Source organism: Poecilia formosa, unplaced genomic scaffold (assembly GCF_000485575.1).
Source record: "Poecilia formosa unplaced genomic scaffold, Poecilia_formosa-5.1.2 Scaffold344, whole genome shotgun sequence".
NCBI lineage: Eukaryota > Metazoa > Chordata > Actinopteri > Cyprinodontiformes > Poeciliidae > Poecilia > Poecilia formosa.
In genome coordinates this window covers 176,504-199,054 of record NW_006800283.1, presented here as the reverse complement: position 1 = coordinate 199,054, position 22,551 = coordinate 176,504, and the positions used below count along the sequence as shown (strand labels likewise).

General features: G+C 40.1%; 1 protein-coding gene across 23 annotated transcripts in view; it reads right to left on the bottom strand.

Annotated features, from left to right (window-relative positions):
- The window catches only part of cacna1ab (calcium channel, voltage-dependent, P/Q type, alpha 1A subunit, b), a 138,958-nt gene that overhangs the window by 49,375 nt on the left and 67,032 nt on the right, over window positions 1-22,551 (bottom strand). For 16 of the 23 annotated variants that reach the window (XM_016661809.1, XM_016661807.1, XM_016661815.1 and 13 more), the window contains 15 exons: window positions 21,736-21,848; window positions 20,761-20,892; window positions 20,596-20,668; window positions 20,059-20,179; window positions 19,559-19,626; window positions 19,128-19,234; window positions 17,137-17,296; window positions 14,693-15,300; window positions 13,479-13,786; window positions 12,295-12,427; window positions 12,005-12,134; window positions 10,794-10,853; window positions 10,130-10,236; window positions 9,220-9,222; window positions 2,264-2,275 (listed from right to left, as the gene is read on the bottom strand). In XM_016661809.1, the coding sequence (XP_016517295.1) occupies window positions 2,264-2,275; window positions 9,220-9,222; window positions 10,130-10,236; window positions 10,794-10,853; window positions 12,005-12,134; window positions 12,295-12,427; window positions 13,479-13,786; window positions 14,693-15,300; window positions 17,137-17,296; window positions 19,128-19,234; window positions 19,559-19,626; window positions 20,059-20,179; window positions 20,596-20,668; window positions 20,761-20,892; window positions 21,736-21,848 (2,135 nt within the window). The remainder of the gene's footprint in view (window positions 1-2,263; window positions 2,276-9,219; window positions 9,223-10,129; window positions 10,237-10,793; window positions 10,854-12,004; window positions 12,135-12,294; window positions 12,428-13,478; window positions 13,787-14,692; window positions 15,301-17,136; window positions 17,297-19,127; window positions 19,235-19,558; window positions 19,627-20,058; window positions 20,180-20,595; window positions 20,669-20,760; window positions 20,893-21,735; window positions 21,849-22,551) is intronic. The other 7 variants (XM_016661813.1, XM_007574092.2, XM_016661826.1 and 4 more) reach the window with 2 other exon arrangements.

Sequence of the window (22,551 nt, the reverse complement as noted above, 5' to 3'; positions counted from 1 at the left end):
CTCATTGCACAGCGACAGGCAACTCCCCGGCAGAGTGCCCGGCCAAACCTCTTTCTTTCTTTTTCGGTGGCACGCTGTTCGACTCTTCGAAAGAAGTGAACATTTCTGGATGTGAAAATGTGAAGTCGGCCCTGCGAATGTCGCACCACTAGGATTACTTAAGCATAATCCTACGATTATCTCCACAGAGACGTATGTCAACAGGTTTTTTCTTCACATAGCTTCCAGTGACTTTTTTTTGTTTTCTCCACTAAGATTTCAGAAATCCCACTTATCAATGCGCTTCTGTGGAAAAAAAAAGACTAAAATAAACGTCTGGAAATGGAGGCTATGCGAGAACATTTGGACCGGTGATGAACACAAAACCTTATCCCATGAAGAAAAGCAAATAAACAGGTCGCAAAAAGGAGCGGAAATAAATTATTAAAAGTTAAGCCGACAACGTTAACGCTTCGCGTATTAGCCAATTTCCTGAAAGGGGGTAAAAAAAAGAAGAAGAAGGTATTAAGGTAATAAATAAAACACTTAATATTTACAGTAAGTGGACGGTTTACAGTAAGTGGACGGGTCATTCTGAAGAAAAAAAAAGTAAGTAGAGGGACATGGACACCTGCCAAGTCTGGGCTTAAAGACGGGCGATCTATCACGGCTCCCTCTTAAACTATGAACTCCGTTCCTGCGACAGAAAATTAACGACAGCTCAATTTAGCGCTGATTGATTGAGTCGGAGTCTTGGCAGCTTTTAAGTGTCTCCGTGTGGGTGTTTGTGTGTCCGCCAACGAGCGACTCGGACGACAATCAATAGGCGTTCCTCATTTAAATCTGAGCAGCATGGAGGTCTCTCTATGAAAGCAGCTTTAGAGTGTTAGCGTAAAGCCAGGAAGGTCAAAGGTGTCAGAAATGGCTGCATCCTTGTTCTAACGCTCCCTCACATTCCTGTGAGGGAGCGTATATAAGTTGTAGTGTATATAAGTTGTAGTGTGCGTACACTACAACTTATATACACAGCTCTGAAAAAAAGTAAGAGACCACTGCAAAATGCTCAGTTCTCTGACTTTACATTTTATCAGTATATGATTGAGTGAAATGAACATTGTTCTTTTATTCTATGAACTACTGACAACATGTCTCTGAAATTCCAAGCAAAAATGTATTATTTATTTGCAGAAAATGAAAAATGCTCAAAATAACAAAAAAAGACGCAGTGATCTCAGACCTAAACAATTCCATTAATTCATTTAGAAACAACAATACTAATGTTTTAACTAAGGAAGAGTTCAGAAATCAATATTTGGTGGAACAACCAGGAGGTTTTCAATGGGGTTCAGTGCAAGGGGCTCTTTATTTTTTCCAGAGCTGTATGTATATACATTTTTTTTTTGTTGAGGTCTTAGCATAAATAGATTTGATATTTTAATTACTTAAAGTAATGTTTGGGGGAAAAAATAAAAATAGTTTTTAAAAGCCAAATCAAAAAAAAAAAAAAAAAAAAAAGTTTTTAAAAGCCAAATCAAATTTGCGGTCCCTCAAGTTTGAGTTTCTCAAACCAAACATCTGAATGCTAATTAGCCAAAAATGATACCGAGCTGCATAAAGCGCTCTGAAATGCTGATCAAATGTTTGCGACACATGTTAAGCTTTTCATGCCCTGGACATTTAGTCAATTTGGAGCCAATTTTGCTCATAAATGCATCATAATTTTATCCAAATAAGGGAAATGGGCAGATCACATCACATGTCTGTAATAACTGTAAGCTCAATTTCAAACCAACACATTCAGTTTTCCATCCTAAGTGTTTTGTCCCATTGTTCTTTAAACAGCTGAGAATAAGTATATGCTTCCCTGAAGTTAGATCTTTCTCATAATTTATTCTGCTATTACAGATATTCATTAATTCTGTAACATGTATGGCTAGATATGTACGGTAACAAGTGTACACATATTTTTTCATAGACTTCCAATTGAGCATTTTCTAAATAAAACCTGGTGTTTCTTAGAATTTTTCCAGGTGTCCCCAAAGATTAAAAATAAATAAATAAATTACATACGTGTAAAAAACACAAAACAAAACAAAAATAAACACGTGGAAGTGTTTTTGAGTGTGTTTTTCACAGTGACAACGGAAGGCAGCGAGTGGCAGCGAAACGGCGAGAATGAGCACAAAATGGTCAAAAGAACAAAGAAAGAAAGAGAGAGTAGCCAACGTGATCGGGTTACTGTGCGCGGGGAGCAGAGCGGGAGAGGACAGAGGAGGAACTTTACCGGGTGCTGCTCCTGTCGGGGTTTCACCCAAGGCGGTGACAGCGAAAGTCAGGGTGAGAGCGACAGAGAGGAAGACAGAGGCACAAGGAGGACAGAGAGAGAGAGAGAGAAAAAACACACACACAGAGGGAGAGACACACAAACACAGAAACACACATTGAAAGAGACAAACCAACACAAGACAGAGAGAAAGAAAGAGGGGGGTTTGGTAGAAACAGGAAAAGATACATCTATATGAGAGACAGACAAAGAAGGAAAGACAGCAAGATGGCTACCTGATTACAAATATACCTCAGCCACCCTTTAATGGAGGCTACTTTTTTTTCCCCCCATAATCCGCCTCAGACTGCAGGATGCAATTTCCTGTCTCCCTTGTAGCTACGCTGGGTTTTATATAACCTGTTTGTCTGAATTATACAGATCCTTATGTGACACTACTGAAAAACACAATCTTCACTGATCATATATATATGAGGCCCATGACATTAACCTGTGAAAAACTGGTTGATGATTCTGATCATTCTGCTTGATGAGACCAGAAGATTGTTGAACAGCAGCAGTCAATAGTCACTGCTTTATGTCTCACACAGGGTACAACTCAATAAATTAGAACATCACCAAACAGTGAATTTCTATTGAGCATATGCACATACTTAGGTTCCCAACATTTCTGTATTAACATCCTTTGTATCTGGTTTTATGTAATATTATCCTGTTTAAAAACCAGCCCCCTTGTTGTACATTTTGCTTCCCACAGATTGTCTGGACACTCAGTTGTTGAGAAACGATAACGATTACTTCCTGGACCCGTGCACTCTGTTGAGGTTTTAAGTTTTGCCCAATTGCTAACGTGCAGCTGTGACGTAATGCACCAATTCGACTCTATAAGGCTAACTGGAAATTGTCTGTGCTGTAAACAAGCCGGCTGTTGACGTTAATTCGATATTTGGAGGCGTGGTCGAAACGGACTGAACGACTTTGTTTACTTCCTCCGCAGCCACTGCTGAAACTACAGACAGACTACAGTTCGAAAACAGCACATAAAATCGACATTATCGTTCACAACATCTCCTTCTGTTCGCCGATTGGCTCGTTTGAAATTCTACCGGAGGAATCCAAGTGAACGGCAGAAATCCCAGCTGGAGCGGTGACGAGAGATGAGAATCGAGTGGAACTGCATAGGAAGCCAATGGCCAGGCTAATGTCATAACAGAATTTACTGGAGACTGGACTTTTCCATTAGCTGTAAACTACAATCATTATACATTTTCAGAAAAGATAGATCACTAAGTTTTCTGTGACATTCTAATTTATTGAGAGAATATTGTTTTTTAAGCTGATTATTTGCTGAAGAGACCAAAGTATGCTGCTTAGCAGTAAGCAATGGCATCATATTTAGCTGAACATGGACAGCTGAAATACCAGAGCTAATGTTTTCCAAATACTAAATTCAACGTCACCAGATAATCTGCCACATGAAACAAAAAAAAACAAACAAAAAAAAAAAACATCCATACTTTGTTGCTCTACTGCTATCATAAACTGTACAGTTACATTCTTGCTTCAATGTTTGTTTTAAGCTGAGGTAACACTCCCAACTTAAACTATGGCAACATTATTCTTGGAAAAAAAAAATTGTTCTATCGGGATTGCTTAAACCTGATGCATTTTCCAGGATCCACAAACACAACAAAAGACAAATTTAATCTAAATCCTTCCTTTCTGTGGCCATCCTCTGCGTTAGTGCCACTGCAAGCGCCAGTGAAGGACTAGCTTTGTAATTGGAAGTGAAATCTCAATCGGTCCATCCATTTTCACTGACTCCTATCTAATCAGGCCATAATGATCAATTAGGCCGGACCCTCGGCACAAATTGTCCTCGTTACAAATGCAGCACCTAGAGGAATTCGCATCAAAGTTCCTTAGCATGCACAACATCTGCACAGGAAAAGAGGATTGCTTCTTAAACTCTTTTACAAGGAGATCCTTTCCAGGTTTGCTTGACCTCAGAGCAACATTCACTCATCAGTCATGAGTGGACACTCAAGAAACCAGGATGTGTATGTGTGTGTGTGTGTGTGTGTGTCGTCCCACACACACATGCCTTTGATAGTACAAAATGGCATTCTCACAGAATATTGTCGCCACATGCACGGAAAAAAGTCACACGACTTTGAAACATTCAGCGTTTGTTTGGAGAATGCCAGAAGCGTTACAGTTGTGTTTATAACACGCACACAGATATGAAGCTATTGTACTGTTTCCATGCCAACAAGAGGTCATCTGTACAATGCTTCGTCGAGTTATCTGGTTTCATAAAGACGTCATGCTTCAGAGCGAAACTGCAGGTGTTTTGTGCGTTGCTGGAGCAGCGCTGTATTTAGGTGTAGCGCCGAAGCAGATGATGGGAGGCAAGAAGAGGCGAAGGTGGGGAGGGTAGCTGCGATGCGTTAGTATCTATAGAGGCAGCGACTACGGTGTGAGGGCATAAAGGACAGGAAGAGTTCGTTCGCTAAGTAAGAAGGTGAGAGGAAGAGGGGAGAGGGGGAGGAAAGCAACAGATAACGGGAAGGAGGAGACGTTGATTTGTCAACAGGAAGTCATGCGGTGCAGGGTGGAGAAGTGGAGTGATTTTCAGATTGCTATAACAAACCTATCAGCCAGGGGGCAGTGTAGCTATTATTATTTTTTTAAATATCAAAGCCTTACTTCATTGAAACGATTCCAGATGTTTTTAGAAACCTGTGATTTCTAAATTTGAGATGAAATAAAAGCTTCTGTGTGATATTTCTAACAGGTTCACCAAGGTTTTAAACTGTACTCCTGGTCCTTGACATGAGATGTTTTGTCTGGTGTAAATAGTTTATATAACCCATTCCAGTATTTGCTGCTGGGCACTTCTGGCCAGCTGGCTGAAAGAAACCTGATATTTGTGCACCAATTGCAGTTTTTTGGCCGATTACCAATCTTTAAAAATCCTGACCTGTCCATTCCTGCTTTAGCCTACTGCTATTCTAACGTACTGACAAATTCAGCTGTTTGGTTGTTTTCTACTAATTACTCAAACTTTCATCCAGTTTGAAGTATCAAAAAGTCCCTATTAAATTGACAAGAAAGTGGGAAATTACATTTACTTCAAAGTCATTTTTTTGTTTTTATTTTAAGAAAGTTTGATAATTCAAACTTTCTTAAAAGTTTGATAACTTTTAAGAAGTTATCAAACTTTTTAATCAGCAGCGCTGATTAAAAACTACAGAAAGCAACATCTGAGCAGTAGGTCTGTCAGGAACATAACTATAATTAATCATCATATTGTTCTTTTACTCCCAGTTTGAGAAGCACAGAAATTATAAGACATAATTTTAACCTTAGACTTCCATACTAAATGCTTAGAAAATGTTATATTATTTAGAAAATATAGTTATGTTTTCCAATACAAAAACAGGGACTGGAAGTTTTATTATCAGACAAAGTTTATCTGTTAATAATCGTATTATTTAGTCACAAAAATGCATTTACTCGAACTAAACGCAAAGTGAACAGGAAGAGAAACAATTTTTCTTGAGGCTTTTTCAAAGAATGAATTTTAAGATACAAGACGAAGAAGGCTGGATTTTCAAAACTCTGACTTCTTCTTTATTGCTAAATTATTTTTGAAGATTTTCTTCTCAAGAAAAAAAATAAAAAAATCGAATAGGCTCAGCATGAAGATAAATGAAACCCATTGCAGCAGGACCACATTAAACTATTTCAACTTTAACTTCTGTCACTTCGTCAGTCAAGTGTCTTGGAGCCTCTTCTGCAGGCATTTCTTTCTTTCTTTCTTTTTTTTTTTTTTTTTACAACTTTTAACATTGATGTAAACTCTCTTTGACAGTTTGTATCAGTCCAGATATTACATTTAACTTGAGCTCGACTCGCTGCGCTGAACCGTCGTCTGCATCACAGGCTTGTGTTCATGCAGCCGCTTCATGCATTTGAGGAGGATGAACAAACAGGCTCCCCTACCTGACTCCTCCACTCCACTACTATTTTCATTAACAGGCATCTATTAAACATAAAGTGCTATTAAAGAGTTTTAAACCATCCCTCGTTTCTCCACAATCTGCTTCTAAGAACCTCAATGAGCTTGTAGCCTTTTAAAACTGGTTTTAAACAAGACTTCTTCAGTCTTTCTCAAGGTCTTTCAAAGATTTCCATTGGACTTTTTGATTTTTTGCTGCTGCCTTTGTTATAGAGAAATATATGTTTTGAAATATACAATAAAGGAGACGGAAAAAAAAGTATGGGACTACGATGGTTTCTACAATCACGTCTTTTCTTTAAGAAATAAGAAAACAAAATCCAGCGCAGACCCAGAAGAGGATCTGATGAGAGATCCATCCTTTATGTATCTGATTGAACAAACAGGTTGTTGTTCTCAGGGATTACAACATGAATTAACAATTTAAGCTTTCAGATTTTCAAACATTAAAGGTTTTGTCATCAGTAATGTTGAATTTCATTCAACATTCTCGGGATACTTTTACCTACAGCTGAAGGATTGTTTTCAAAAGACACTTCAAACAATTACATCCAGCCAATAATGAAGCCCTGAGCAGCAATCAGAGTTACTCATTTGGCCTTTAGGAGCAATAACTTGCTCACTCCTGCCTTGTGTTGAGAGTTTAAATTTAAAAAAGTTTCTTGGCTATTAGATGCAACAACTGGTTTAACCCTGGAGTTGAACTGTTTTATGCTTGAAGGGTTTTTGGACAGAAGGAGCACAAATAAAAAACTGAACTGAAAATGAATAAAAAAGTGCTTTGAAAGTCCAAAGAAAAACTTTGAAAACCTTTGAAAAATCTGAATAAATATTATTTAGGAGAACTGTAAAATTCTGTAAGGTGCGTTCACAACAACCCTGTTTAGTCCGCTTTAATCAAATTCTAGTTTGTTTGTGTAGAAAGTCCAGTTAGTTTGGGAAGGGAGGCAATCGGCCTCTGATCCACCTGAAAACTTCAGCCTCGGTTTGGTGGAAGCAAACTTTGGCGTGGTGCAAATGCTCATGTGACTGCAGAGTTGGACCGGAGACAGGAGGAATCGGACTTTAGTGCAGGGCATTCTGGGTGAATACAACCAAAACAAATGCTTGAGTCTAATGCTAGTCGGAGAAACGGCTCATGGTTTTTGCCAAAGACAAAATGGAAATCCTAAAACTGCTAAAATCTGTCTTAACTCCATTTTCGCTTACAGTTCGTTTTGCCTTTGGAGGTTTTTGTGTTGCTTCCTTCAGTAGTTTTTGGTGCAACATCACTACAAGCAAGGGGGGTGAACATGTTCTTCAAATGGTTTGTTTGACACAGGGCAGTGTGAAAGAGAACCGCACCAGCTGAAAATGCAGCAAATGCTGCAACCTTGATCTCCGATCGAACCGAATCTACCGGTCTATCAGGTGTGAAGATGCCCTAAGAGAGCCTGGCTTCTTTGAAGCAAAATGTGAAACGGAATAAAGGGGTGGTAAGACTTTCTCACAGCACTGCAGTTATTTCATAAATCTATATCGTTTCAGTAAAACGAATCATTCCACCCGCCACACCCTACCCCAGCATGCTCGCCTTTTCCCCTCCCTCCGGCTGTACTTTCCCAGGCCGTGCAAAGGAAAGAGAGTTAAATACCTGTGCCTCCAGGTTCGTTAAAGTCACACTTGGGGATCAGAGCGTGTGTGTGTGCGTGTGTGCGCGTGTGTGTGTGTGCGGGTTTGAATGTGTGCCGGTAGAGAACAGGGAGGGTAAGAGGGCGACTTGATGTCCTGCTGCCAGCTTTCCTCTGTGTGACGTATGGATAGCCTGGGCACTTAAAGGGTTAAAGGTGTCTGGGATGCCCTCACCCCCACAGACTGAACAACTGAGACCTCCAGCGAGGAAAATGCAGAGGGATGAGGAGGAAGTGGCGTGGTTAGGATAGACGTGACGTTGGCTCTAATGGTTCTCTGTCAGCTGGTCGCTTAGACAAATGTTCGATGGAGTTTGAAACAAGGAGGATTGTAAAAAAAAGAGAGAACCAGATAAGAATGACAGATGTGGACCAGGGGAATTATGGGACATGGGATCTGCTCCTAACATACAGCAGAAGTGTCTACCCTGACCTAGACCTTTAACGATCACAATCCTAACTTCATTCTTCACCTTGGGGTCAATTAGACATGAACTCTCTTTGGCCAACGGATTTACTCACATCTACCCATCAATCAAGAAAAACAGAGAATTTAAAAACAATTTCAATCTTCTACTGGTGTGACCAATCTAGAGCACACCATGCTTTCAGAAAATGGCTTGTTATTCATTATATTATGAAATAGTGTTTATATAAAGATATTTATCTGTGCCTGAGGCAAAAGAGAGAATGGACTTTGAGTCATTGGAAACATTTGTATGTGTAAGTACACACATGGCATAATGTCAGAATGTTTTTTACTGTACAATTCTTTCTACAAAATTAATCTTTTTTTTCTGTAGTCAAATTAGCTATGATTAATTTTATGTTACTTTTTAAGAAGATAAATCTAAAAGTGTGCGTAAAACCAAAAGTGGTTGGTCAAATTTTGAGCATGAGGTACAAAGCTTAATTTCCACTTCATGCCAAATAAAACATACGTTGCATAACTGAAATCGCTTTCTTGAATAAATTCGACAATGAAACGCAATTTACTGGGATTTCGTCAAAGCCATCAAGTTATTAGTTTTATGCCCAAAAGACATGTTGAAGAGGACGACACTTTATTGAGGATGGAAAACTGAGCACACAGATCGACTCGACGGTATCCTACTGGCTGTATGTTAGGAATAAGGCTGGCAAGAGGGGAGGGAGGAGTCTGATCAGTAAGGAACAATGGAGGATCTTAGACGTGTAGAACAAGGGACTGAAGGACCAGAACTAGATATTTAGATGCAAAAAAAGAGGAAGGGAGGACTCACGGCCTGCTTGGAGGAAATATCAGGTCGGCATGATTTGAAAAATAGGGGAAAAATAAGGGAACAGGAGCAAGGAATATGGGGAGTAATACTGTTCAAAAGGAGCAACTGGTGAGCGATGGTTTATAAAACAGTGAAGGGACAGATGTAGGGTTAGGTTTTCCATGTGTTGGGAGGAAAGAGGAAGTTAGAGATGCTGCCACTACACTCCAGAAACGTATCTGAGTGTCAGCGGTGAGAATATTTGTCCGCTGATGTTTGTGGAAGTTAAAACGTTCTTTGGAACGTCAGGAAAGCTCCTGAACAAATCTCAAGAAAAAGCAAACGTCAAGAAGCCAATTTCCTGTTCCGGAGTGTAGATATGAGATTTGGGTGAGAAGTATCATGAGACGGGGTGTCATCAGATGAAACTGGGAATGATGTGTAGAAAGACCGCTTGATTGAAATATGTAATGCTGACCGATGAGGAAACTGAGATGGAAACTGGGCGTGAATTACGTGACGCAATGAAGAAGAAGTGACTGCAGTCAAAGAAGGTGGGTTCATTGAGGACAGAGATGAATAGAGCAGACAATACCCGAGGAAGAGAACGAAGAAAGACAGAAAGATAATTAAAATAACACAGAAGGAAGAAAGAAAAGGCAGATAGCAAAGAGGAAGAGGATGAAGATTTCTTAAACATACCAGAGAGAGACAATAGCAGAGAGAGAGAGAGAGAGAGAGGACAGATCAGGATTGTCTGGGTAACTAAACGTACAAGGCTGTGTAGCCCGGGCCTTTCTGTGGATGGTAAAATGTGTGTGTGTGTGTGTGTGTGTGTGTGTGTGTGTGTGTGTGCGTGTGTGTGTGTGCGTGTGCGTGTGGTGAAGGTGACCAAGAGGAGAGTGAAGGGGTGGTGAAGTGGGGCACTTACGTGAAGGCAAAGGCCACCAGAGCACCACTAACCACTATAAAGTCCAGTATGTTCCACAAGTCACGAAAGTAAGACCCTTGGTGGAGAAACAAGCCGAGAACGACCATCTGGAAAACACGAAGAGCGTTCAGAACCACACAGACACAGACAAGCACATGCTGGGGTTCCTACACATCCCTCGCTTCATCACTACAGACTTCTTTCTATCCAAGTTATGGGATATAGAAGGAAAAACTGAGCTGGTGGTTGGAGTGGACTGGTTTTCAGTTTGCTCGGTCCTAATTAGAGATATTTTAACTAAGACTGAACAAGTAAAAAAAAATAGAAAAAATGCTTAAATTTGGAAAGAAATATTCAGTTAGATTAAGTCTCTACTTGTTTGAGGGTTTAAAAAAAAAATCAAAAGAGTCTCTAAATGTTTTAGAAGAAGTATTGATAGTAAAATCTGCAACAAATGCAGATCACAACATGGAAAGAGTAGAAGCAAATTCCATACTTTTCCAAACACAATGTAGGAACCCTTTCATGTAGATTTCAGACACAAACTTACACACACACACACACACACTCACACATTTCACTGCACATTTAAAAGTTAAAATATATATGCATATACGTATTACAGACATAGAACACCCACAATCTCTCAGTGATACTTTGTTACCTTGATCAACATTTCAAATGTGAAGACCCCTGTGAAAACGTAGTCAAAATAACGCAGCACCTGCAGAGCGACACAAAACCACGAGACACAATTATCAAATTCGCAAAGGAGAAAAGGGGAAAAGGAAGGATTAGGTCAAAAACGTTGATGAGTTTAATCCTAAAGCTCATGTTCCTCGCATCAGTTTTTTCTTTTTAACAGCAGCAGATGTTTATGTCCAACCCTGCGCACCTAGCTTAAAAAATATATATATAAGCATAACCTACAACATCAATTTAACTTTTCTTTTTATTATTTTAACCAAACATAAGATACAACAGCAGAGCTCAACCCTGCTCCTGCATGGGACGTTTCCATACTGAGCAGTTTGAGGAAGAGCTTTAACAGATTAGTCTCTATTTTCTGCACCACAAATCTGGAATAAACTTCCAGAAAACAGCTAAACAGCTGAAACACTGAGTTCCTTTACATCAAGGCTGAAACCACGCCTGGTTAGAGTCACTTTTCAACCATAATAAATGGAACATTAACCAACATATTTGATGATGGGACTCGATCAAAATGTAATGTTTGTTGCTGGTTTCTCAATTGGTGACTGACTGTATGTTGTTTTTACGATGTTTTGTTTTTGTGTTTTTATGATTTAAAGCACTTTGAACTGTGCTGTATTAATAAACTACCAAATATTTTGATAAATTCGGGTTGAAACAACTAAATTGTTCTTCTGCTTTATGAACTCAGGACTTAAGTTTAAACACTGTAAAATTTGCCAACCCGTATTTAAGTTGGTCTCTTGTAGACTACTGTGGTAATTAGCTATTGGCTATTTTGTCATTTTTTTCTAATCTGCATAATTGACCTTGTAAATCTAATTGAAACAGAGAGAGGATACTCCTGAAGGACAGGAAAGAAGTGAGTAAAAAATATCCTAAATATGTTTCCAACTACTGATTCTCTATTTTAATCTCATAAATGTTTAGGCAAGGAAAGTTTTCCATTTGCATTGGTGCGTTGCACATTTCTCTATTTTTGCATCAGGCTCCAATGTCACTAGAAAAACGCTGCTTTGCTAGAAAGGTTGACATCTTTTAAGTAAGCAAATAAATGTTGGACTTTGGAAGACTTTTTTTTGTGTGTTTTATCGACAGAACGATGTGGACACGAACACACTGGAAGGTGACAAGGACGGCGCTAACACATGAAAGACTCACGTTGTTTCGTGGCGAGTCGGGCTTGACAGGGTCCTCTGCTGCAAGGGCGATGCTGCTCATAGCAATGACGGACAGGATGCTGAACTCAAAGTACTTCAGAGTCAGGATGTAGTGACAGCACTTTCGAAACCTGATGCAAACACACAAATGCGCGCACGTGTTGGCGCCAAACGGTTCGCAAAACATTTGAACGTTTTAAAAAAAATCTATGCCAAAAGGGCATTTCGATGCCGAGCGTTGCACAGCACAACACTGCGATTTTGAGTTAGATTCAGTAGAAAGCTACGCACGGATTGGTGGTAGACATTATGAAGCAGGAACTATAGGGAGGCATGCGCTTGGGGCCGTCTTCATCTTCACCCTCGTCCTCCTCCTCCTTCTTCTCCTCGCTCTTCTTCTGGTCAGTGTTGGCGTTCTTGTTCACTGAGCACAGAGATGAAAGTAAGCAGAGGAGGTAAATAAGTGGCAGGCTGACAGAAGGGGGTCGGACCATCACAATATATGCAACACCAGCATTGATTTAAGGAACAGAAAGTACATGAGGGGGAATAACAGTGTTGGTCAAACTGGATTGGTGAATATTCTGAAGTGGAATGAGAAATTTGACTTGCCTGTATGACCATGCGTATGCAGGAAAGTCAGGTTTGTTCAGATTCTTTGATGTGATTCTTGGGGTGTGATACTAAATTTAGCTCCCGAGACTGGAGAATTCATAATACTGGATTTACAAATGCCTTAAATGTCATGGACCTATCATTAAAATGTAAGCGATTTGAGGGTTAAGAGGCAAAACACAAAAGTTAGAAATTATTTTGTGACATCTAAGAATTCCCAATTATTTTTGGTTATCTTAAACAAAGGTCTCACAAATCACAAAAGAATCACAGATTTTAAAGAATCTGTTATTCTTTAAAATCATAAAAATGCAAAAGATTTCCCAGATTTAAAAAAAAATCTGATTTTTTTTTTTTTTTGCATTTTTCTGTGCAAAAATGCACTAAAGAATCTGTGATAAATGTAGAATATTTCACTCTAGGTTTTTAAATAGCATGTTTTAGGGCTTTTTGAATTTTATGGGGCTTTTTTTTTTTTTTAAATCCTTTAAGTAGCTCCAAAGCTCATGCTAACTTTTTGGTTGCTACTGGCTAACTGCTAACTGTATTCTCACAACACTTCCAAATGACTTGTACATAACCTGCCGTTATTTTCTTCTACTGATTATGCAAAATGCAGCCAGAAAAACAAAGTAAAAGCTGAAGCAGCCTCTTCAAGGATTTTGTAATAGAGTTTTGTTTTACAGTCCAACAAAAAGTCTTTTTCTAGCCAACTCTATCAATGCCAGTGCAATTCAAGAACTTCTTCCTTCCTTACTTCACAATAAGAGTCTTAAACATAAAAACGACAGGATTTCAAGCTTAAAATATGTTTTTATTTTAAACTCTAATGCGCCTTGCTGCACGCCCATGACGATTACCTTGCAAGATTGCGTTGGTGGAGGGGTAGGGGTAGACCGGGGGCATGTCTATGGCTGTGTACTCGGGCTTTGCCATGCTGGTCAAGATCAGGCTGTCCATGCTGTGAAGCAGGGTGTGGGTGTCGGTGTCATGGCAGTTCAGCAGGTTGTTGAGGTGGTCCGGATGGTCTGGGTGATCGGGTGGGAGATCATAAGGGTGCTCTTGGGCGCTGGCCAGCTTGCTGTTGTTGCGGAAGTTGTCGAGGTCCTCGTTGTACTGCTGTATGGGCCGAGTAGTTGAGAGGCTGGGGCAGGTGCTGTGATGCTCCCTGACATGGGCGATGGAACAGACAGAGCAAAGAAAGAGACGAGAATAGAGCAAAAATGAGAAGAAAATAGAATCATTAAAGGTGTTCTGTTATTCATCGTTGAACAAGTTCAGATAGGTCAATGGGCTATGCAAACACTCCTTGTTTTGCACAAAAAATTTTATGAATATCCATCATTCTTGGATGATGTTTACACTTGATTGTGAAAATGGCTGCAAACAGATGCACAATTATACAACCGTTCATGTTTGAAAAGCAGAAGTGGATCCTCCTGCACAACCAACAAGAACGCAGCAAGTGGTTTCTGGATGGTAAGTCAACAACAAAACACGTGTGTTCCATTGAACAGCTCATACAGCGGTAAAACCAGCTGACCAAATGTGCTGGAGCACGTTGGGTTGCTAGGTGACGGGCCAGGTTTTTGAAATGGCATTACCTTATTATCAAAAATTGCTGGGTGTTTTTTTTTCTTTCCTTTTTTTAGATCTTGGGCTGCTTTTAGAGGCAGTTGAGACCCAAACGGAGAACAAAAACATGCAAAAAGTGAATTTTGAATAATAGGTTCTCTTTGAAGAGAAAAGACATTAAACTGTGATAAAGGTAACATTTTCTCATCATTTTTTAAGTATCTAAAGATAAAAAATCGTAAGGGTTTTAATAAAACCATAGTAGTCCTTTACTAGTCCTTAAGGACCAGCGTCTTGCATATGTTAGGTGTTTCTGGAAATGTCATGAGGTTCTGCAGAAGTAAGTAACCATTTAATGGTTTCAGGTGTTTGGAACCAGGACAACCCTAACAACCTGCAAGACATCAGGCATAAGGACTGAATTTGACACGTCTCTCACTTTGACAAAATCAAGTTATGTTGCCTCCTACATGAAAAACAGATCCTTTCTTTTCCTTACTTTCTGACACGATGTCCTCGGCATCGTTCCTGGTTGCAGTGCCGATGTCGTCTTGTCTTCTGTCCACCCTCTTCCTCACTTCTCTCTCCGTCTCCCTCTGCTGCTTTGCATTGATGTCTTCTGGCCTCGTCCCCCTCCCTGGCTGCCCTGCGGTGCTGCCTGCATCTCCTCGCCTCGCCGTTGCCGTCTGCGCCTTCGCCGTGACGGGGAGAGACGCTGCGAGCCTCCCTGCACTCTCTGTTCCTGTGCCGATGGCCCCGATGACTCTGGTGGCTGTGCTTCTCTTCGTCCCCGTGGCGCTCCACGTTTCCTTCGACGTTACCCAGAGACGTGCAGCTGAAACCGTGCCCCATGTTGGTTTCCATTAGCTGGCTTGCATCCACGCCGTCGGGGTTGGTGGATTTCTGGTGGTGATGGCGGTGGTAGTGGCAGTGGTGAGCAGCGCGGCGGCGGTGGTCGACATCCTGACGCCGATACTGCTGATCCAGCGGCAGCTCGCCGGGTGGGGTCTTGTTGGTGTTGTTGTTGCGATTGTCCTGCGGGTTTACCACCAGCGGTCTGTCCAGGTGCGTTTTCACATCGCCGCGTGCTTTCCGTGGGAACGACACCTGAGTGGGGTTAAAGAGTAGAGAGGTTTTTGAAACAAGTCATGTGACTGGACGGCAATGACAACAACATCACATCGATGGACAACAAGCAAGTCATCTTACAACTACTACTAGTACAACTGAGATGTATTGCACTAGACATCAATTGACCTTTGAGATCTAGCGCAGTAGCACTGGGTCGCAGATGATATCTGAGCTGATCCCACACATGCTGGACTGAGGAAAGATTGGGCGAATCGTCTGATCATAGAAAGATTTCAAGTGGTTGCAGGACTCACAATAACACCCTCTACTGTTAGTGTCCCACAACTAACCACCAGAGGAACCCTGGAGTCGCACCTTGTGACGGCTCTCTGCATCATTAGCAGCATCGGTCCTGTCCCGGCGGTGCCACCACATATGTAGAGCACACCCTCCAAATGCTCTGTCTCTGCTCTTGTGTGAATGATAGCTTTTAAATTTATATCGATGAACCTGAAGTGCGGCTGACGGCGGTCGTTGAGAAGGATGGCAGAGGGTGTCACAAAGACTGAAATATGTGCAGCTAGACTTTATAGGGTTTTGTAATGCAATCGTTTTCCCTCGGTGCATTCGGTCATGGGTCACCAGAATCATCACATCATGTGGGCGACTTATTTCCTCCTAGGTTACCTGAATGTCAAACAGCCTCATGCAAACCCAGAATGGAACAGATTTTAAGCTACAGTAAGTGTTAAAGGTATCTAAAGAGTCTGCAAGACAACCACTGGGATTGAAAACTTTAACTTGCTGTTTTAGTCTGCTGAATGCTCTGCCTGTATCACTTCAGCTTCACTAATGATGCCACCATTTGTGCCATCCGGTGTCCATGTCAAGTCCTTGGAAATTGATTGTATTTATTGCCATTGTGCAAAATTACATCCAGCTCAAAGCATTCTCTCAGGTATTTAACTTCTTTTGTAATTAATTGGGCATTAAGGATATTCTTACTCAAACAATCAGTGTGTAACCTTTTGGTTTGTCAACTTATTGGACCAACACAACAGTCTTGTATTGGTATAACCAACACAAGACAACACAGTGTGCTTTGGATAGTTTTAAGGCTTTCAAAAGTTTGTTAAAATTACCGCACCATCCTTCACACCAGGCCTTTAAAGCTGCACAATATACAGCGGGTACAGAAAGTATTCAGACCCCTTTAAATTTTTCCCTGTTTCATTGAAGCCTTTTGCTAAAATAAAAAAGTTAATATTATTTCTCATGAATGTACACTCAACATCCCATCTTGACAGAAAAAAACAGAGATGTATACATTTTTTTTTCAAATTTATTAAAAAAGAAAAACTGAAATATCAGAAATTTAAGAGTGAAAAATTAAAAGGGGTCTGAATATTTTCTGTACCGACTCTACAGTCGAGATGCACACTTCAGCAAACAGTGCGGCGTTTTCATATTCCACGTAAGCAGCTTAAATTTAACGCGTCATGTTTTCATGCAGTTTGCTGAGCCATGTCCAGCTGATCGTCTCGCCTCGGATTCATTTCTGACCCGCTCCAGTTTTGAGTTGCCTGCCGCGTTTGAGTGCGGCTCTCGGGCTTCCTCAGCGCGGCCCACTTTCATAACGCAGCTTCGGGTCGTCCCACATAGCAGCGCAATGGCAGCGGTTTTTCACAAGCTTAAAGGGATATTACACTCTGGAATTAAAACATCTGTGGAGCCAGCATGACCCAGAATGAACGGTGGCTAAAAACCAGGTCAGAACCAAACATTCCAAGATAAGTTGTTAAAATAAACTCGAAATTTCACTTTAAATCAACAGAAGTTGCGTCTGGCGGAGGAAGACGGGGGGGTTCTTACCTCGTCTCCTTCTCCTTCTCCTCCCACCTTCCAGTCTTCCTGTTCCAGTTCGTTGTAGAGAGCCTCGCGACTCGTCATCAAGTTCTGCCGCCGAATCTCGCTGGTTCTCTGTTCCCACACAGACTTATTGGGCTTGGTGTGGTTCTTCTGCTGCTCCTTCCTGTTGTCAGAGATTGGGATAAAGTAAACAAAAAAAAATAAAAATAAAAATGTTCCAGGGGGAAGTTAGGAGGAAAACAAAAGTCACAAGATATTTGAGACAGAAGACATGCAGGGGTAAATTTGAATTAGAAGATGAGTGTTGTAATGAATAAGTGTGTGAAGCGCGGTAAGATTGAACTAGATGTGCTCATGTGCTACACAGAACCTGCCATCTCAGAGGTTTGGAGAATCACAGTAGAAATGTGCCGCATGCGAAAATGTGACCTTAATTCTCGATATAAAACTAATTTCCCAAGGTAAAAATGTGTTAATCTTCTCTCGGCAGCAGATTGTGAATGTTTAAGAAGGAAGCTGCTTGAAATCTTGCAGTCAAAGCCTCGGCTAACTAACTACAGGGGCCTGAAGAGTCTCCAAAGTGACTTTGAAGGAGGCGGCCGGTTTGTTTGAGCTCCGTTTTGATGTCAGCGTTTCTCTTCTGCAGGGAACAGTTTAGACTGTCCGCCTCCCGCTTTTCTATACGCCACAAAGCCCTGAATCTGTTCTTTTCACTCCGCGAACAATTGCCTCATCATATTTTATAGGACGGCGTGTCGCTTTGCGTGTGAGGGAGTGTGCTGCGTGTTTGTGAATGCCTGCTGCCAATCACTAATGATGGGAGGCAGCTGCAAAGGACAAGCGGTTCACGTGGTTTATGTCTTTTCTGTGCACGTGCAGCATAATTTAGCAAAAGAGTAACAAAAGGGACCTTAGCTTTGTGAATGTGAAGGAATTAATTCATATAACAATCTTAGAATGTTATTAGATTCTTAGATTATAACATTCTAAGAATATTATAAAGTATTATAATATTCTTAGAATGTTATAATCTATTATAACATTCTCAGTGGTAAAAGCCCAAAATTCAGTTTCTTGCAAAAATATGAATAATAAACAAGATCACTTAAAAAATATTTTTATTTTAAAAAAAAATGTCATCATGCTCAAACTACACAGTAAATCCACTCAGTAATTTTGTTGTTTACATGTAAGGGGATCAAACTGCAGTGTTTCAAGTTTTCTTGAAAATATCTCCCAGATTCTGTATTTGGATCAGTTCTGCAATCAATCACAGGTCAACAAACCTGCTAATGCTATTTGTGGTAAAGTGTGCAGGTGCCAAATTCTGCTAAAAAAAAAGAAAAAGAAAAAAAAAACTCCTAGAGCTTCTCAGCAAGTGGAGGCAGGAATTTCTGTATTTAAAAGTGTTTTTTTTGTTGGTTTGATGTAATTTTCATTGTGATTAACAGAAATAAAGGCTTTCAAACATCCGTCTGTGTGCAATTAATCTAAATAATGTGTTTCACTAAGCGAGAAAGCTCCTGAAGTAAACGGGCTTCTCAATAATATTCTAACTTATCGAATGGACAGAATTAAATGCTGACAATTAGGGACAGACTGATATGATAATTTGGGCCAATACCGATATCCAATAGTGATATTGCTGTTGTGGCCGATAACCGATATTGACTGGTATTATATTTATGTCCTTATCTCACTGACCAAACAAACACCACATGGCCAACCCTCTGCCCCTCCAGAAACAAAAACGACAAAAAGATGAAAGTCAAACTGAAACCGATATGTTTAAAAAAAAAATAAAAAAATCACTAATATCAGCTGATACTCATATGAATGCTGATGTATTGTGTGTCATTAAAAGCTTCAGTTTTTTTAATTGAATTACTGAAATAAATTAAATGTCAATATTATTCTAAATAGACACTGAATTTTACAAACACCTTTACACACATTGAGTCTGTGATTAGTTGCATCTGAAGGCGTGTACTCACGCAGCAATCGACAGGTTGGCAGCGGACAGCGGGCTGACCTCTGCCACCTCCTTGGCCTTCTGCAGCGCCGTCTTTTGATTGGCTGCCTCCTCCTGCTCTTCTTCGTCCTGTCAGAGAAATGCTGATTCAGATTTCAAAACCTTGTTCCAGAGAGCAACGCACAAATATATATGACACAACAAAACACATTAACCTGAAGACATACATCTGAAATTACTAGATGTGATCACACGTTGAGAAGGATTGTTCAAAATTAATAAATGAAATCAAAACAATGAGTCAGAAGATGACATGTTTTGGTAATTCTGAGTAGGTTTGTCACATTGGCATAAATATGTGATCTACAATATGAAGAAATTGTTTGTGAAGCTGGAAAAAATGAACTAAATTAAAAGAATCCAAAGTAACACTTTACATGAGGGACTGTGTACCTTAGTAAGTTCCTGGGCGTTGGCCAGATTGTCAACAGCGATGGCCAAGAACACGTTCAGCAGCGTGTCTGTGGTGGGAGTTATGGAAATATCGGTGCTACTTTTCAAAAAGCTAGGGATTAAACGAAACATGGTAAAAAAAAAAAAAAAAAAAAATATATATATATATATATATATATATATATATAAATAAAATTAGGTTCCATCAGAGGAGTTCTGTGTTTGCTAAACCAAACTGAAATCAAAATGAAGTTTAAAAGCAGAACATGCTACATGTACATATGAGTAAGCTTCTCAAAACATTAAATTGATTCATTTTTAAACTGTATAAATGACAAGCTGACACATTTTTTAATAAAACTAACATGAAAAGCCATAATACCAAAACTAGCAGCTTTCTTACACGTGTGACCAAACTGTCTGATGTGCTCGGCGCGTTTGCGTTTAAACACGTGGAGCGCTGGTGAAAGTGTGCGCTCAAGCGTGCGAGGGCAGGATACAGTTGCCGAAGAGTGTGAGGACGATGAAGAAGATGGAGAAGACCATTCCTTTGTTCTTTACTCCACCCTGCGACTCAATGCCGTCATACATCACCATGTTCCAGTCCTCTCCTGTCAGGATCTAAAGAAAAAGGAGGAGAGGAAACTTCATTTCATCAATAACATAAAGAAGGAGAGAAAGAAAACTAAGCTGCACGTGCAGGCTGACCGAGACAGATTTCTGCTCGTGTGATTTTGAGTCGAGTCATTCCATTTAAAAGCTGTGTGTTTTAAAGTCGTCGCGCTGCTGGAAAGTAAATTGTTTGCTATTTTTATGTAAAATCTTAATAAAAATGCATTAAACTGTGTGGCTGTTGCATAGCAAAACGGGTTATGAGAACCTTTGGAAGACTTTGTTAAAGTTACGGAGACGATCTTGGCAAAAATAACTGCGTTGTATTTTCTCTACTTTGTAACTTTTTAAGTTGATCTCTGACCGATTTGTAAATGTTTCTGATTATGTGTAATAAAAGGACGTCACAACTTGCTTTTTCCTACCTGAAACACCGTCATGATTGCTGCTGCAAATGTGTCAAAATTGGTAGGCGGAGTTCCTGCTTCAAAGTTGAATCTGACGAGAGGGAAGTAAGAAGTGATTCTGAATACAGCAGTGATAAAAACTCCCAAAACAGATGAAGACGTAAAGTTTGCAGCGACACTGACTGTCCTCCGAAGAGCTGCATCCCCAGCAAAGCAAAGACCACGATGAAGAGGAAGAGGAGGAAGAGCAAGCTGACAATGGACTTCATGGAGCTTAACAGCGAAACCACCAGGTTCCTCAGCGGCGCCCAGTACCTGAGGAAGAGGAAGAGGAAGGTCAGAGTGCTACAGGTAATTTAGTGTTGAGGAAGCAGTAGAAGTTAGATGAGAGACAAAATAATAAAAAAAATCTGTCAACAAAAACAGAAGAAATCGAAATGCATGAGGAAAATAGTCTGAACAGGATGCTTTTATTTCTGTGGTTAAATACATTTTTGCAGTGTAGCAATTTATACACAACTTTTGTAAGAAAAAAAAAAGAGGAAAAAGAGGAACACTCTGCCCTGTAAACATATTCCCATGATATTTTGGCCTTAATCGCGTTGCCTCTCCAGGAGTTTCTGTAACCTACCTTTTCAACCTGCGTTCTCTTTTTTCTTTGCCCGCTCTGTTTTGTTTTTTTTTAGTTTTTTTTTTAGTTTTACCGTGTCCTAAGTCAAACAAGTTTTACTTCTGATACTTAGAATATATTTAGCTTTTGTTTTTGCCTGCTCTTACTGTCCCTGTGGGTCCCTGATATGGGATCATTTGGATTTCGGGACTTAAATCTTCCTGTGACCTTCACCGTCGGGCGATAACGGCTAAAGTTTCAGGGAGAGTAAACTCAAGGTCTGTCCACATTCACAAAACCAGAACAGCATCCACTCACGTCCGTTCGAGATTAGTAGATTTTGGATCTGTAATTTAAAAATGCTGCTTATGTTACGGCAACAATCTACGAAGTTTGAACCTTAGTGCCTCAGATAACAGATCTATTAAGCTTCCTGATGCCGCCGTTAAGATTTCAGGCATTTTTCTCAGTTTGCCTGAATTTGACAAGCGTTGAACAGACAAAAGAATTAAAGTGAAATCCAGATAAAGGATTTTTACTTTACTTACTTGGTTACTTTGAAGATACGCAGCAGCCTGAGAGCTCGCAACACACTGATTCCAAATGATGTGCCTGGTTTTATGGTGGCCCACACAACCTCAAAGATGCTACCGACAATGACCTGGAAACACACACACATACACACACACACGCACACGGAGAGAAAATACAAACAATACATCTCCACTTTGGTTATTTTAGGAATGTAATTGCGCTGAAGTGCAAATCGTCTCTACTCGTCTACGGTGCAAATAAATCCGGAGCGTTTCAGCTGTGCAGAACCAAACGTCTCTGTTTGTTGCGCTTTTCCAAGAGACCATTTGTGTTTTAAATGAACCAGAAATACAACTTCAGGAAAACAACTTGAGAATAACAGTGTATACGCTTAATAAATACTTTATAATCTCAAAGCAAGCCCACCAACCAGGTAACTGAAAAAAAATGTGCTTTAGTTGAATTCGATAAAAATCTACCAAGTTTATTTCTCAGTTTTAGATGTGCTTAAAAATAGCTGCTTAGAAAAAAACAGATATTAATTTATTGTTGTTTTCTTGCATAGTTTCTAACTGTAATAAATGAGGACTGTTCAGTAAATTACTAGTTGGCAACATAGTTCAAAGCATTGAAGCGTTAAGGTGGTCCTCCATGTCTTCTGTGCTGCAGTATTTGCTTCCATATCATTTAGAGGAAACGTTGAACCAGCTAGCACACTACTTCCTGTCCTGCCATTCATGTTGTCATCTTCCTGTGAGAAAATGTAGCCGATCTCGTCAAGTCTTTGAAGTTTCTGAGTCGTCAGGATAAGTGGAATACACAGTAAATGG